The 14,673-nt window shown below is 42.5% G+C and overlaps 1 protein-coding gene across 3 annotated transcripts in view; it reads left to right on the top strand.

The window, feature by feature from the left end:
- Positions 1-19: 19 nt before the first annotated feature.
- Positions 20-14,673, top strand: part of GPC3 (glypican 3) — a 511,040-nt gene continuing 496,386 nt past the window's right edge. For all 3 annotated transcript variants that reach the window (XM_004379638.1, XM_004379637.1, XM_004379636.1), the window contains exon 1: positions 20-391. In XM_004379638.1, the coding sequence (XP_004379695.1) occupies positions 217-391 (175 nt within the window). In that variant the 5' untranslated portion in view covers positions 20-216. The remainder of the gene's footprint in view (positions 392-14,673) is intronic.

The raw sequence follows: 14,673 nt of genomic DNA, 5'->3' as shown, positions 1-14,673 counted from the left end.
CGCCCCGCCCCGCCCTGTGGCCCCGCCCGCCCCGCGCTAACGAGCCGTTCCCGCCCTCGCGCAGCGCCCAGGTAGCTGCGAGGAAACTTTTGCAGCCGCTGGGTGGCCGCTGTCTCCAGCTCCTCACAGGGCCGCTGCCAGGCTTGCTGCGTCCCAGGACTGCTCTCGCCCCGGCTGCTGCCACTCTCCTGCGCCCCTCGCTCCCCGTGCAGCAGGATGGCCGGCACCGTGCGCACCGCGTGCTTGGCGGTGGCGATGCTGCTTAGCTTGGACTGCCCCGTTCAGGCGCAGCCCCCGCCGCCGCCGCCGGACGCCACCTGTCACCAGGTCCGCTCTTTCTTCCAGAGACTGCAGCCCGGGCTCAAGTGGGTGCCCGAGACCCCCGTGCCAGGTGAGGAGGGGTCCCTGGCGCCTCCTCTGCGCCCAGCGGGGAGCCGAGGCGCGCAGTGGCTGTCCCTTGAGCGCACTGGGTCCGCGGTCGGGCGCCCTGCCGCCAGGCACCGGGGAGGGGTCGCTAGGCTGGGCAGAGCCCGGTCCACCGAGGGAGGGACGAGGGGGTGTGAATCAGGCCCGCATCCCATGGGCTCGCGCTGCTGTCAGGGACCACGCGAGGGGCCAGAACCGAAGGGTGGCCTGCCCGAGGGCGCTCATGTTTGGGGAAGGCGGGAAGGTGGGAGCTGGTTCCCTGGCCCGTGGCAACCTGGAGCCCCACGTCCAAGCTGCTGTCTTGGGAATCGGCCCCCCTCGCTTGCACGTACGTGTCAGAATTGCTGCTGGAGCTGGAGCGTGGCTCCGGCCATCTCATCCTTCTCCCAACCCGCCCCTGCGCCCTCAGTCCCCAGCCTGGCTCAGGGCTCGGGGCCCAAGTGCAGACAAAGTTGAGGCCAGCTCTTCGAATCCGCAGTGGCAGGTAAAGACACGCGGAGGGAAACTTTTGAGTTGAAGGGTCCCCCAAATGAGGAGAGCTGAGCTTTTCCCTTTAAAGCAACGTCCGTTAGCTAGTTGACAAAATCGCTTCCCAAACGGTGCTGCTGGTCCAGGGGAGTAGGGGAGCCGGGGAGCAGGCGTCCGAAGAGGGTCTAACTCCTCCCCCTCCCCAATTCAGCTGCCTTCTTGACAGCGGGGGCTCGGAAGGGGAGATGAGTTTAGGTGGAGGAAAGTTTTGGGACGCCCGCCTTTTGTTCTGCACAATTCGATCGTGCCGTGAGGGCGTATTTTAACCTTAGCTTAGGGCTGCCGCTGTCAACAGATGAATATTAATGGCCTTGTGTGATTGACTGTTCCGCGGTGGGGCTCCGAAAAGCCTGCCTTAGAATCCAATTAGCACAAGTTGCGACACTGACAATGCGGCCCAGAAGAGTCGCTTGCAAACAGGTTAATTTCTCCGAGGTGCACTCCGAAGAAGCGGCCGGTGGTAGTGGAGAACCGTAAGACGCTGGTGGCCTCCAGCGCCTCTCCGAAATCCATGCACCCAGCGTGGCGCGCGTCGGGCGCTTCGGAGAGATCCGGGAGCAGCCCTCGCCAGAACTTGGCTCGTGGCTCTCAAGAAGTCTGAGAGGCGGGCCTGATGGCCGGACCAAGTTGCGAACGCGGATGCGCGCCCTGTGGGTGCTGCCAGGGAGCGTTCACTGGCAAGAGGTTACCTAGGCAGCCAGCGCGCCCTCAGCCTTTTCTTTAGGTGGATGAAAAGAGCCGAGCGAGCCTGCTGTTTAGTTGCAAAGGTAATTGGTCACCCTTTTTGGGGACTGAAATGCATTTGCGCATATGTTAAATATTGCTTTGCAGGATATCGCTCCAAGGGGGGGGGGGCAGAATTACCTCTTCCACTGTTGAGTGTTAATACCGTACCACGTGGGCGTGTGGAGGAGCTGTAAGGGGCAACCTATGAATCAGTTCCACCGAGCTGAAACAACAGGCGAAGCTCTCGCCCCTCAAAGTGCTGGGGTAATTAGATTGCTGAGACCAGAGAACATGCTTTTGTTGATAATGTAAAAATTGGTCCTCGCAGGCTGAGCCCCCACAAGATGAATGGGTCCAGGGTTGGGGTTGGGGCCACATTTGGCTGGTTTGAAGCCAGGGAGTAAAGGTTGTGCTTAAAAGAAGAAAAAGACCAGAGGGAACGCATAGATACGCATTTAGCAACCCCCTTCTACACACACAACTCGCACAGGCGCTCCCCCTCCCCCACTGCCCTTCGCTCTGGCTGCCTGCCTCTTTGCAGCATCTGTATAAAAGTATTGGGAGGGCCCACACACTGTGTGTATGAGATTTGGCCTGGGCTTCCTCTGCCCCCCTTCCCCCCACCCCCGCGCCGCCTAGGGATGGCCACACTTAGAGAGCAGGGACTTGTAATGGAGATTTTTCATTTTCTTCTAGTATTTCACAGACTCTGTAGGAGAAACCATTTTCCAAGGGTCCTCACCATATAAACCCATCATTCCCCATTCCAATTCTAGATAACAAACGTAGACAGCATTGAGCACCTTCTGTATGGCAGGCACTGTTCTGACTTGCGCTGGAGCCAAGCCAAACTTCAAATATGGTGATACCCATGTAGCTACCACATATATCCTGGATTTTCTGGGGGCAGTGTGGATTTCCCATACTATGTCCTGGCATGAAACCATGTGTCCTGAATTTTCGTTGGACAAATGTGGTCACTGTAGATATGGGGAACATGGTGAAAATCCTAATGTCCATGTGTGGAAAGAGCTCATCAGTATTTCAGAGACGAGATGATAATGGCAGACTAAATACAATGGCAAGTGCATAATTTCAAAGTGAATAAATGTGTCATTTGCTGCTGTCGTTCAGTGGTTGAAAATTGAAAGAGAGCTGCAAATTATTTGATAGTTATAAACCATCATGATGACCACTTGACTTTTTTTTCCCCATCTATATTTTAAGCCATGTTCAGTTTGCCTGCTCCACTGTATTAACTGTATTAAAAGTTTTCTTTGTCCCAGATAAAATGAGATTCAGTCACAGTAAGGAGAAATTTTCAAGAATGCCCTGTCTCACTTAGGGGGGAGCATTTGGGATTGACTGCTAACTTCAGCCATTAGCAGAATTGGGTTAGAGTGGATAAGATACATTTCTTATGCTAATATGGATGAGACAAATGGCATTTGAAATCAGCCAGCCTAAAAAATAAATCAAGGGTGCTGAAGGACTACACTAGACTTCCACAAAGCTGATCTAAAGCCTTACGATCTTGTGTTCCCATTTCTTTTAGAGTGTTCAAAGGCACAAGATAGCAATTCTAAATAGCATGTCCCCCAAATCCATAGATCTTTTCATACCCCACTTTTTTTTTTTTTCTTTTCTTCGTAAGGATTTGTAACTTGGAAAGTACCACAGATGGAAACCAGGCACACAGAGTTAGCATTTGGCAGAAAAATCTATATAACTGACTTTCAGTGCAGCTCTTTTGCCCTTATTTAATTTAGAAAAATTCAGAAAAAAGCCAATGAGCTCATAAGTCTAGATGTTTATTTTGTTTTGCTTAACCTACTCACAGGCGCAATCAAGAACGGATACAATTTTAGGCAAGGAAAGTGAGCTAGTAATCAGACAATGATGTTTCCAATTGTCTCAAGGGAATGTTGCAGAAGTCTGAAAAAAAATTCCTCTAAACAAAAATCAAGTGTAATTCACTTTATGAATGCCATACACCATTTTGGGGGAGAGTGGTGGTGGAGGGGACGGACGGAAATCAGAAAATCAAACGAACGGTGGTAGTGTTGCAACTCCCAAAAGACTAAGGGATCTTGCCTTAGAGGGCCTTGGAAAGTGCAAGAACCAATCCAGAAGGCCAAAGTCTTGTATGGGTAAAAGGCAGCCTTGAAGAGCCAAAACTTGGAGTTTCTCAAAATAGATGAAATGACATAAAAACAAAAAGCTGCATTCTTAAACCAAAAAGAGTGTTTGGTATTTGCTTTTGTTTTTTGTGTTTTAAAAATAAAAAATAAAAAAAAGTGCGAGAACTAGCAACTGTATCTGGTTTTCCAGCTGTGGTTCCCCAGTTAGTTTGAAGTAATTAGAGATCCTAATATGAGCCCTGGTTGCACAATGGTTAAGCCCTTGGCTGCTAACCGAAAGGTTGGCAGTTCAAACCCACCCCTCGTCTCCCTGGGAAAAAAAACCCCTGAGGATCTGCTGTAACGATTACAGCCTAGGAAACCCTCTGGGGCAGTTCTGCTCTGTCCTTTAGGTTAGTTATGAGTTGGAGTCCACTTGAGGGCACACAACACAAGGGATCCTAATGGAGATAGAATAAGAAGTGGAATGTAGGAGGGTTTTCTCTCCTCTGAGATTGCATTAGACATCTGGGTGATCAGATGATTCGTTAAGACTTTGAAAAAGTTGTATTATTGTTTGCTAACTTGGAACAGTTTAGACGATTTCTTTCAAATGTGGTCTGAATGTATTTCTTCCACTAATCCTGATTATTGGTACCTAGATGTGCTTAGAGGGAGCCATTGATCTGATTGAGGCTGATTGGTGGGACACCTTGGCCTGAAAGGAGTCTAAGACTTCCCATTCCTTGGTAGGCGCTGCGTTAGGTGCTGGGGCTGCAGAGAGGAGTAAGACACAGTTCCTTTTGTCAAGGAGCTCACAGTCTAGTGGGGGAGCGTACAAGTAAACAGGCTTCCCAGGAAACTTGTAGGATTAAATAGGGTGAAAAGGGATAGAAAATACCTTCAGGAAATTGGCTGAAATGGTTACAATAGCCGGCCTGGGCAAGGGAAAAGAACTGAAGAGATGAAGTGGGAGATAGAGAGAAGTCTCTTAATAGGGCTGCCATCTTAAAAAGAGTTTTCTTAATTCTTGGAACAAATTCCGTTTTGTAAGCATGAGGAAATACAGGCGTAAGAAGATTTTGGTGGATGTTAGATGACACAGATGGTGTCAGCTTTGCAGTGGGTGTTTTTTTTTTTTCTTATGGGCTGGTAGGTTGTATCCAATATTTTGATGCAATGTTTCTGAGCATTCTGCTACTTCTGTGTTTAGAGTTGCAATGTTTGCTGTTCACTGTAGCCTAGAGAAAGGCCGCTTGTTACCAACTGGGAGAAAAGAGTCCTGGATTTGTCTGGTATGAGACAAGATAGAAAATAATATTTTTCTCCTTAAATGGCAGCTATCAATGGCCACGCCAACTTTAGTGTTTGATGCATATACAAAAGCCTGGGTCTTAAGAGGTATCTTATTACTCATTTCTAAGAAAATTGAAGATAATCACTTATAACTTGTGCACACGATACATCATTTGGAAAGAATTTCACTGGGGATCATATTGCTCAACTGAAAAGTTCTGGCATGCTGAATTTGTACATTTTTGTGAATGCTTCCTTATACTTGATCTCTAGCTTTTTTCTGCATATGGTTATTTGTATGTTTTAGATTATAAGCTTTTTAAAGGGAAAGCACTGTATTTGGTGCAGTGTTGAGCACAATGCTAAGAGCACCAGAGAGCATTTAGTAAACAATTGAAGCTAATAGAATTTCTAGAACATTATGTAGTTCTTTCTGGAACATTATGTAGTTCATTCTAGAACAGTAAGTAGTTTAAAGATAAATATACACGCATGTACATACATACATTTACTTACATACTTTCTTACACTAAATGTCATCTTAACTTATTTTAACAACCTAAGTCCAAATTGTTATGGCACATTATTGGGATGTGTGGACAAGCTTTTCAGGCTACATTTGTTTTGGCTGGAGACAGACTTGGGCTTATCTCTGTTAGCTGATTACTCTTACCATCAGGCAGGGCTTATTAACGTTGAGCACTCAAAGAACAAATTGAAATTAGCAACACTGTTGTGACTTAGTGTCATTAAAGATCAGCAGTTATTATAGCACATAAGTTGTAGAACATCCCTTAAATCCTCTTTTATTTAATGTCAGCTAGAGCTTTCTCGCTAATGTTGACATTACCGTATTTGGGAGTTGAGCTGTAACACATGCATGGACCTGTTGAAGTACTTCACAGGTTTCTGTAACCTGGGATCAGAATTTCTGTACAAGCTCAATTCAAGTGACCATTCCAAGAGCCAACATTTATTCAGCCCTAGCTGAGCCTGTGACCCGGTTTGATGTTTTTGGTAATCTAGGGTGTAATGGAGAGTGCAGGCAGAAAAATCCACCCCTCCCATCTGCCCATATTTAGCAAATTGTTTGGCTTGAAACTGGATCCCCAGCACTCCATTAAGAAATGCGCATCAGAAAATAGAATCAAAGTCATGGGCCCCAGCCTGGCTTTAGAGACAGCATAAAGTAATGGGAATTTACCTTCTGAGGTGTAATGACAGGGAGAACGAGATTCAGAAAGCAAGGTGAAGGTGGGCATATCAGCAGAGAAAACGTGCGTTTTGAAATGCTTTGTGTGGGGAGAAAAGCTCAGTGGAACAAATTAATGAAGATTTAGTTCTGTGCTTCAAATTAGGCCAATTAAAGATGGATTACCCAAGTGCTAATTATTAGAAATACTTGTTTGCCATTTTGAAATGAAAATGAATCAAGATGGATTACCAAGAAAGGCATTGTGCCTTTTGCCTCTGTTTGCATGTAGCTGGACAAAGCTTCATTTGAGAGTTTGTATTTTTCCTCAGGAGTGAAAAGGAGTCAGTGTTGGGACCAAAATGCATTGCTAGTCTTCCGAACAGTTAATTACTCCTAGTAGCTGAAATTGTATTTATATGCTAGATTAGTAAATCCACTAAGCTCTTTGAAGTATACTTAATAGGCTTGTATTGATAAATAATTGATAGACAGGGAGATAAAATACAAGTAAAAGTGGCAATAAGAAAGGACAGGGAAATCAAAGACATTCTAAAAGAAACCTTCATCCATCCATCCACCTGAAGGTTAAAAGATTTGCATTTCTCAGCAGAAGTGATGATTTTTAGAATATTTTGTATTTTTCAAAATTTCTACAATGAAGCATGGACGTATTTCTTATAGAATCAAAAGAGGGCAAACTTTTAGAGGAAAATTTTTAATTGGCCTTTTTTAGTCTGCCTTTGAAAGTAAGTTTAGTACTAGAAAATTAGAAGTTGTGATCGTGGCAACTTTGTTACATGTTCATAATGATCTCTGTCTTTCCTACTAGACTGTGAAGTTCTTGAGCTTAGGGACTGTATTCATCTTTGTATCTCTAGTGTCTAGCACAGTATGGAAGACAGATAATAGGTACTTAAGAACTATTTGCAAACTAAATGAATGAATGGAGTTAGAAATGTATTACAAAAATAAAATTTTCATAAACCAATATGTAAGTAGTTTATTTTTTTACTAATATACTAAGGTTTTAAAAAAAAGTACTCTTTCAGGTAAAAAATCCATTTGCTGTGTATATGGAAGTGATAGAGGACATTGGTTTAATAACTCCCTGGAAGTAGGCTAGCCAAATCTTACAAGAGGTAAGTACTTGGTGCTTGTTTACAAGGCTAGTCTAAGTAGTTTAAAGATAAATTAAAGATACGCGCATATCCATACATACATTTACATATATACATATATTTATCTTCACTTCACAGATCGGTGGTATTTAGATTTGTGAAAAAATGCAACTTGGTGTCAGTTATAGAAACTGAATGTATGTAAGTTTATTCTCTGTGGTTTTTTTTTTTTTTAACTATGACATCAGGCTTCATAAATGCACATTTAAAAGGACATATCTAAAGTGGATTTTCAGTCATGAAAATTTTATTTGGGTAGGATAAAAGACCTTGTGAGAGTTCTCTTAATTTTTATATGTATTTGAGCAAACTTAAAGTTAGCTAGGGGTGACCAATCGGGAGACTCAGATAGAGGCCAAAGTAGGAAAGAGGGTGAAAAAAAGTGTGTGTGGGGGGGTGCTGCTCATTTGGAAAAAAAAAATATCAGCACTCTACTGGCATACTTTCCTCTTTAATTATGGTTCTGCTCCCTCTCTTTCAAGCCCTGTATAGTGATGCTTATAGTATGCATTGTGGCATCCTGGTATTCTCCATTGCTCTTTGTCAAATTTTGGCTTAGATAAGAGAAGTTGAGGGAAATACTGTGAAGAGAGGAAGAGTTAGAGTGACAGATGTAGAGAAGAGATTAAAAACCCTCAGTCTGGTATATACCAGAAAGTTACCTGCCATATAATGGACTGAAAAGAACTGGAAACCATTTGGATATGAAAATTTGCATTTGTGCAGAGACAATACAGAGAGATGCCCCAAATACATTTGGTTCCCAGAAATTCTTCTTCCTTTATATCCATGCTTTTTGAAGTACATAGCTTCTTCATAGCCTCTGCCAGCTCCTACACTCCTTGAATGCAGGAGCCGTGTTTGAATCATAATGATGTTCTCTAGAGTGTTAAGTAGAGTGCCTTGTAGAGAGTTTTTAATACATATTGGAAATAATGTAAGAATAAATACCTAAAGACATGGTCTAGAGGACTTGACCACTGTTGAACGAAATCCTGGGTTGGCATATACCTAGAAGAATGGCTTATTCTCTGAATGCACCATTGTCTAAATTGATCTGCCGCAGAGACTGAGAAGAGAGTGGTGGAGTTCAAGCATTTGTATCTATTCTCTGTGGCCTTGGGAGCCTTCTTGCCCCGCTTCCAAAACTTAAGGTTGGGGAAGAGGTGACAAGCAAAGAGAGATTTTTAGCTGCAGCTTTTATCTAAATATGGTGTTTGGGTATGTTGTATGTGCATATATATATATATATATATATATATAAAATATATTATTTATTATTTTTTTCATACAAAACATGTATATAAATGTTCATAGCAGCTTTATTTCCAAACTGGAAACAACCTAACTGGCCTTCAATGAGTGAATAAACAAACTGTGGTACATCATATAATGGAATACTACTGAGCAAAATAAGAAACAAATTATTAATAAACACAACAGCTTGGATAGATCTTAAATTTATTATGTTGAGTGAAAATCGCATACTATATGATTCCATTTACATATATTATTTTTATAGAAATAATTAATAATTATGTATGTTACTTAAACTATTTGAAAGCTGTTAATTGTTCCTCTTAGCAGTGGGTGGTCTTTCACAATCATACCTTCCATTGCAACAATGGGCTCAAGCATAACAACGATTGTGAGGATGGTGTAGGACCGGGCAGTGTTTCGTTCTTTTGTACACAGGGTCGCTATGAGGAGGAACTGACACAATGGCACCTAACAACAACAACAATTTGTGTGGTGAAAGCCTTGCTTTCGTGTATCTCATGTACAAACAGTGTAACCACTCATAAAGTTTTTGTAGGTTCTGAGTTTCACCAACCTGCATATATACATATAATATGCCTACATATCTGTGTTTTTACTATTCTGGAGAATAAGCCTAACTTCCACTGGGAAGAGCTAGGCGGTAGAACTGTTCAGAGCCCGAGTAAACCATTTTTAGCTGGATTAGTGCCACATGTTTGCAAAGCTAATTGTCACTGATATTACAGTATAGAGCTACTGCTCGTTTATCAGGTTTCATCATTTCCCCAAGTACAAAGATGTGATCCTGTTTCAAATAGTGATGGTCAATCCATACTGTGACTTTGGCCCATTTTGGAGAGCCTTTAATTATACTTCTAGCACTGGCTGATTGCATACTGAGCTCCATAGAAATGGGAATGTGACCCAAAGGCACTTTCCAGGTTAGATTTCATAGAGTGATTGTCTTGTGGTTCACATTTATTTATCTGTTTTGGAAAACAGATGGAAATTCTCAGAAAAGGAACTTACTAATAATGAACTTTATATGTTATCTCTGCATGAATATTTAGAAGTTTTTCATTCATTCTTTAATTCAACCAACGTTTATTGAGCACTGATTCTATGCCAGATACTGGGCTAGGAGCTGATGAATAAGATGAAATCACTGCCAGCAAGGAGCTTCCTGCCTAGTGAGGGAGCCAGACCTGGAGCTCAGGGCAGCATGATGAAGGCTGCCATAGAGCTGGGGACCCATGTGGGGGTCTGGGGACTATGGAGCTATGAATGAGGGGTGCCTCGTTGCCTTAAGAGCACTGTCGTGGAAGGCATGTGCAGAGGTACAGTGTTAAGAGACAAAATGACACATTTGTTCAACAGGAATAGTTTGGATTGGTTGGAGCACAGATGTGGGGGAAGTGGAGAGAAGATGAACTAGAACAGTAGGCAGAAAACATTGAGGAGTTTGGACTGTATCCAAGGATGATGAGGAGCCTTTTAAGAAGGGAAAAGTTTCTTTAGTATGGAGGATGACTAGAGAGTGAGTGGTGGCAGAGAGACCCCTTAAGAGGCAGTTTTGGTAATGCAGGTGAGAAAGCAGGGCAGTAAATAGGAGAATAGAAGATAAAGTTGAGAGAATTGAGGACGTAGAGTAGACATGACTTGGTGACTGGATATGAGGGCAAGGGAGAGTCTAGAGCTGCTAGTTTTTCTGGCTTAGGTGGTGGGGCCATGGCACATGATAGGTGCTCAGTAAACATTTGTTGAATAAATGAGTGAAATACAGGAGGAACGTATTTTCAAGTGGTGGAATAATGAGTTCAGATTTGAACATGTTGAGTATGAGTCGGAATCGACTCAACGGTAACGGGTTTGTTTTTTTTTTTTTTTTTGGTTTTAATCACCCAGGCAGAAATTTCTGCTAGGTAGTTGAAGTTGTGTTTTGGATCACAGAAGAGAAAAATTAGAGCTGGAGATACATACTTGGAAATTATCTGCATGTAGATGGTAATTGAAGCCTTCGGAATAGATGAGCTCACTGGGAAAGAGTGTCTAGACTATTCTGGAGTTCAGGAGAGGCAAAGTTGGGACTCATCAGCATACAGGTTCAAGTTGGAAGTCACGGTGTGGATGATGTTTTCCAGGCTTTTGCATGTGACATGTCTTAGAATGTATTTTGCCAACATCTGGTGATTTTTAAATAAAAGTGCCAAAGACGTCAAGAACTTTCCGGATTAAGAGAAAATATGAGTATGTGTTGTTGTGGTCCAAGACTTTGTAAATAGGATAATGTACTACCAAACACACGCTTGCTCACTCAGCCGCTCACTCACTCTGTCACTCCTCACACATATACCACAGGGACATCTGTGTAGACAAATACATTAGAATCAAGGGATTGGATTTCTATTATTTTTGATAACAATAATTAATAATTATGTGTGTTATTTGAAAGGTGCCCTGGTGGCACAAGGGTTAAGTGCTCTGCTGCTAAGTAAAAGTTGGCGGTTCAAACCTACCCAGTGGTGCCGCAGGAAAAAGATCTGCTCCTGTAAAGATAACAGCCAAGACAACCAACCCTATGAGGCAGTTCTGTTTTGTCACATGGGGTCACTATGAGGCGGAATCTCAATGGCACCCAACAACAACAACATGCTATTTAAACTGTTTGAAAGTTGCTAATTGTTACTCTTAGCAATGGGTGGTCTTTCACAGTCATAACTTCCATTTATGTGGTGAAAGCCCTGCTTTTACATACCTCATGTACAAACAGTGCAACCACTCATAAAGTTTCTGTAGGTTCTGAGTTCCACCAATCTGCCTGGCTCCAACATGGAGGCTGCTTTGCCCCTCCCCCTTGGGGAGCACTCTCCCACTCTGGAGAATGAAAGCTGTAACTAAAATCCACTGCCCTCCAGTCGATTCCGACTCCTAACCACCCTGTAGGACAGAGCAGAACTGCCCCATAGGGTTTCCATGGCTGTAAATCTTTACGAGGGCAGACTGCCACATTTTTCTCCCATGGAGCAGCTGGTGGATTCGAACCGCTGACCTTTCGGTTAACAGCCGAGCGCTTAACCACTGTGCTACCAGAGCTCCTTTTCAAAACTGTAGGTGTGACAGCATGACAGCACATACTCATGTGTAGCATTCTGAGCTCTAGTCTCTATTCCACTGCAGGTTCAGCCCTGCTGGCTAGTCTCTGAAGACTATGGTTCCAAGCAAATGCTAGGAATACTTGTGTAATTGGGCTGATCTTTTCTTAAGTGTCTGTAGAGATGTAAATTTTGGTTTCTTTGTTTTTTTTTTTTTGTTGTTGTTGTTGTGGGTGAAGCCTTGTATAATTTTCTGGTTCTCTGAGGTGAATGGTTTGTTTAATTTCCTTATTGTTCAAGAGGTTGCCTTCATCAGGGTTTCTGCTTTTATTCAACATAAGCTTGAAGCTCCTTGTTCTCCAGGAGATTTTTTTTGAGGCCACTTTCAGATTGTTGAAAAATTTGGAAGAACCACGAGGGAAGATCATGGAAACTACCATTTACTGAGTACCTGTTGTTGTTAGGTTCTGACTCATGGTGACCCTATGTACGACAGAACGAAACACTGCCTGGTCCTGGGCCATCCTCACAATTGCTGCTATGCTTGAGCCCATCGTTGGCAGCCACTGTGTCAATCCATCTTGTTGAGGGTCTTCTTTTTGGCTGACAGTCTACTTTACCAAGCATGATATCCTTCTCCAGGGACTGGTCCCTCCTGATAACATGTCCAAAGTATGTGAGATGTAATCTCTCCATCCTTGCTTCAAAGGAGCATTCTGGCTATACTTCTTCCAAGACAGATATGTCCATTCTTCTGGCCGTCCATGGTCTATTCAGTATTCTTCGCCAACACCATAATTCAAAGGCATCAATTCTTCTTTGGTCTTCCTTACTCATTGTCCAGCTTTTGCAGGCATATGAGGTGATTGAAACCACCATGCTTGGGTCAGGTGCACCTTAGTCCTCAAGGTGACATCTTTGCTTTTCAACACTTTAAAGAGGTCTATTTCAGCAGATTTGCCCAATGCAATAAGTCGTTTGATTTCTTGACTACTGAGTGCCTACTGTATGCCGATTGCGTTACATTTAATCTCTCATTTAATCTACACAGCAAATTTGAAATGTAAGTGATAATGTCTCCATTTTACAGATGAAGAAAATGAGGCCCAGAGATTTATAGCAGGTATGCAGGGATGGTTCAACATTAGAAAGACAATCAATGTAATCCATCACATAAAACAAAAGACAAGAACCACATGACCTTATCAATCAATGCAGAAAAGGCATTTGACAAAGTCCAACACCCATTCATGATAAAAACTCTCAAAATAGGAATAGAAGGGAAATTCCTCAATATAATTAAGGGCATTTATATAAAGCCAACAGCCAACGTCATCCTAAATGGAGAGACTTTGAAAGCATTCCCCTTGAGAACAGGAACCAGACAAGGATGCCCTTTATCACCACTCTTATTCAACATTGTGCTGGAGGTCCTAGCCAGAGCAGTTAGGCTAGAAAAAGAAATAAAGGGCATCCAACTTGGTAGGGAAGGCAAAGTATCTCTATTTGCAGATGATATGATCTTATACTCAGAAAACCCTAAAGAATCCACAAGAAAACTACTGGAACTAATAGAAGATTTCAGCAAAGTTTCAAGATATAAGGTGAACATACAAAAATCAGTTGGATTCCTCTACACCAACAAAGAGAACTTCGAAGAGGAAATCACCAAATCAATACCATTTACAATAGCCCCCAAGAAGATAAAATACTTAGGAATAAATCTAACCAGAGACGTAAAAGATGTATACAATGAAAACTACAAGACACTACTGCAAGAAACCAGAAGAGACCTGCATAAGTGGAAAAACATACCTTGATCATGGATAGGTAGACTCAACGTTGTGAAAATGTTAATTCTACCCAAAGTGATCTACAGATACAATGCAATCCTGATCCAGATTCCACTGGCATTTTTTAATGAGATGGAGAAATAAATCACCAACTTCATACGGAAAGGGAAGAGGCCTTGAATAAGTAAAGCGTTACTCAAGAAGAAGAACAAAGTGGGAGGCCACACACTACCTGATTTTAGGACCTATTATACCGCCTCGGTAGTCAAAACAGCCTGGTACTGGTACAAGAACAGATATATAGACCAGTGGAACAGAATTGAGAATCCAGACATAAATTCATCCACTTATGAGCAGCTGATATTTGACAAAGGCCCAAAGTCTGTGTTAATTGGGGAAAAGACAGTCTCTTTAACAAATGGTGCTGGTGTAACTGGATATCCATCTGCAAAAAACTGAAACAAGATCCATACCTCACACCATGCACAAAAACTAACTCAAAGTGGATCAAAGACTTACATATAAAATTGAAAACAATAAAGATCATGGAAGAAAAAATAGGGAAAAAGTAGGGCTAGGAGCCCTAATATACGGCATAAACACAATATGAACCGTAAGTAACAATGCACAAGCACCAGAAGAGAGACTATATAAATGGGAGCTCCTAAAAATCAAACACTTATGCTCATCAAGAGACTTCACCAAAAGAGTCAAAAGACAACCTACAGACTGGGAAAAAGTTTTTGGCTACAACAAATCCGATCAGCGTCTAATCTCTAAAATCTACAACATACTGCAAAACCTCAACAACAAAAAGACAAATAACCCAATTAAAAAAATGGGCAAAGCATATGAACAGGCACTTTGTCAAAGAAGCTATTCAGGCAGCTAACAGACACATGAGGAAATGCTCATGATCATTAGCCATTACAGAAATGCAGATCAAAATTACAATGACATATCATCTTACCCCAACGAGGCTAGCATTCATTCACAAAACACAAAACAATAAATGCTGGAGAGGTTGTGGAGAGACTGGAACACTTATACACTGTTGGT

Source organism: Trichechus manatus, unplaced genomic scaffold, assembly GCF_000243295.1.
Source record: "Trichechus manatus latirostris isolate Lorelei unplaced genomic scaffold, TriManLat1.0 scaffold00066, whole genome shotgun sequence".
Taxonomy (NCBI): Eukaryota; Metazoa; Chordata; class Mammalia; order Sirenia; family Trichechidae; genus Trichechus; species Trichechus manatus.
This window is presented reverse-complemented; position numbering and strand designations above follow the sequence as displayed.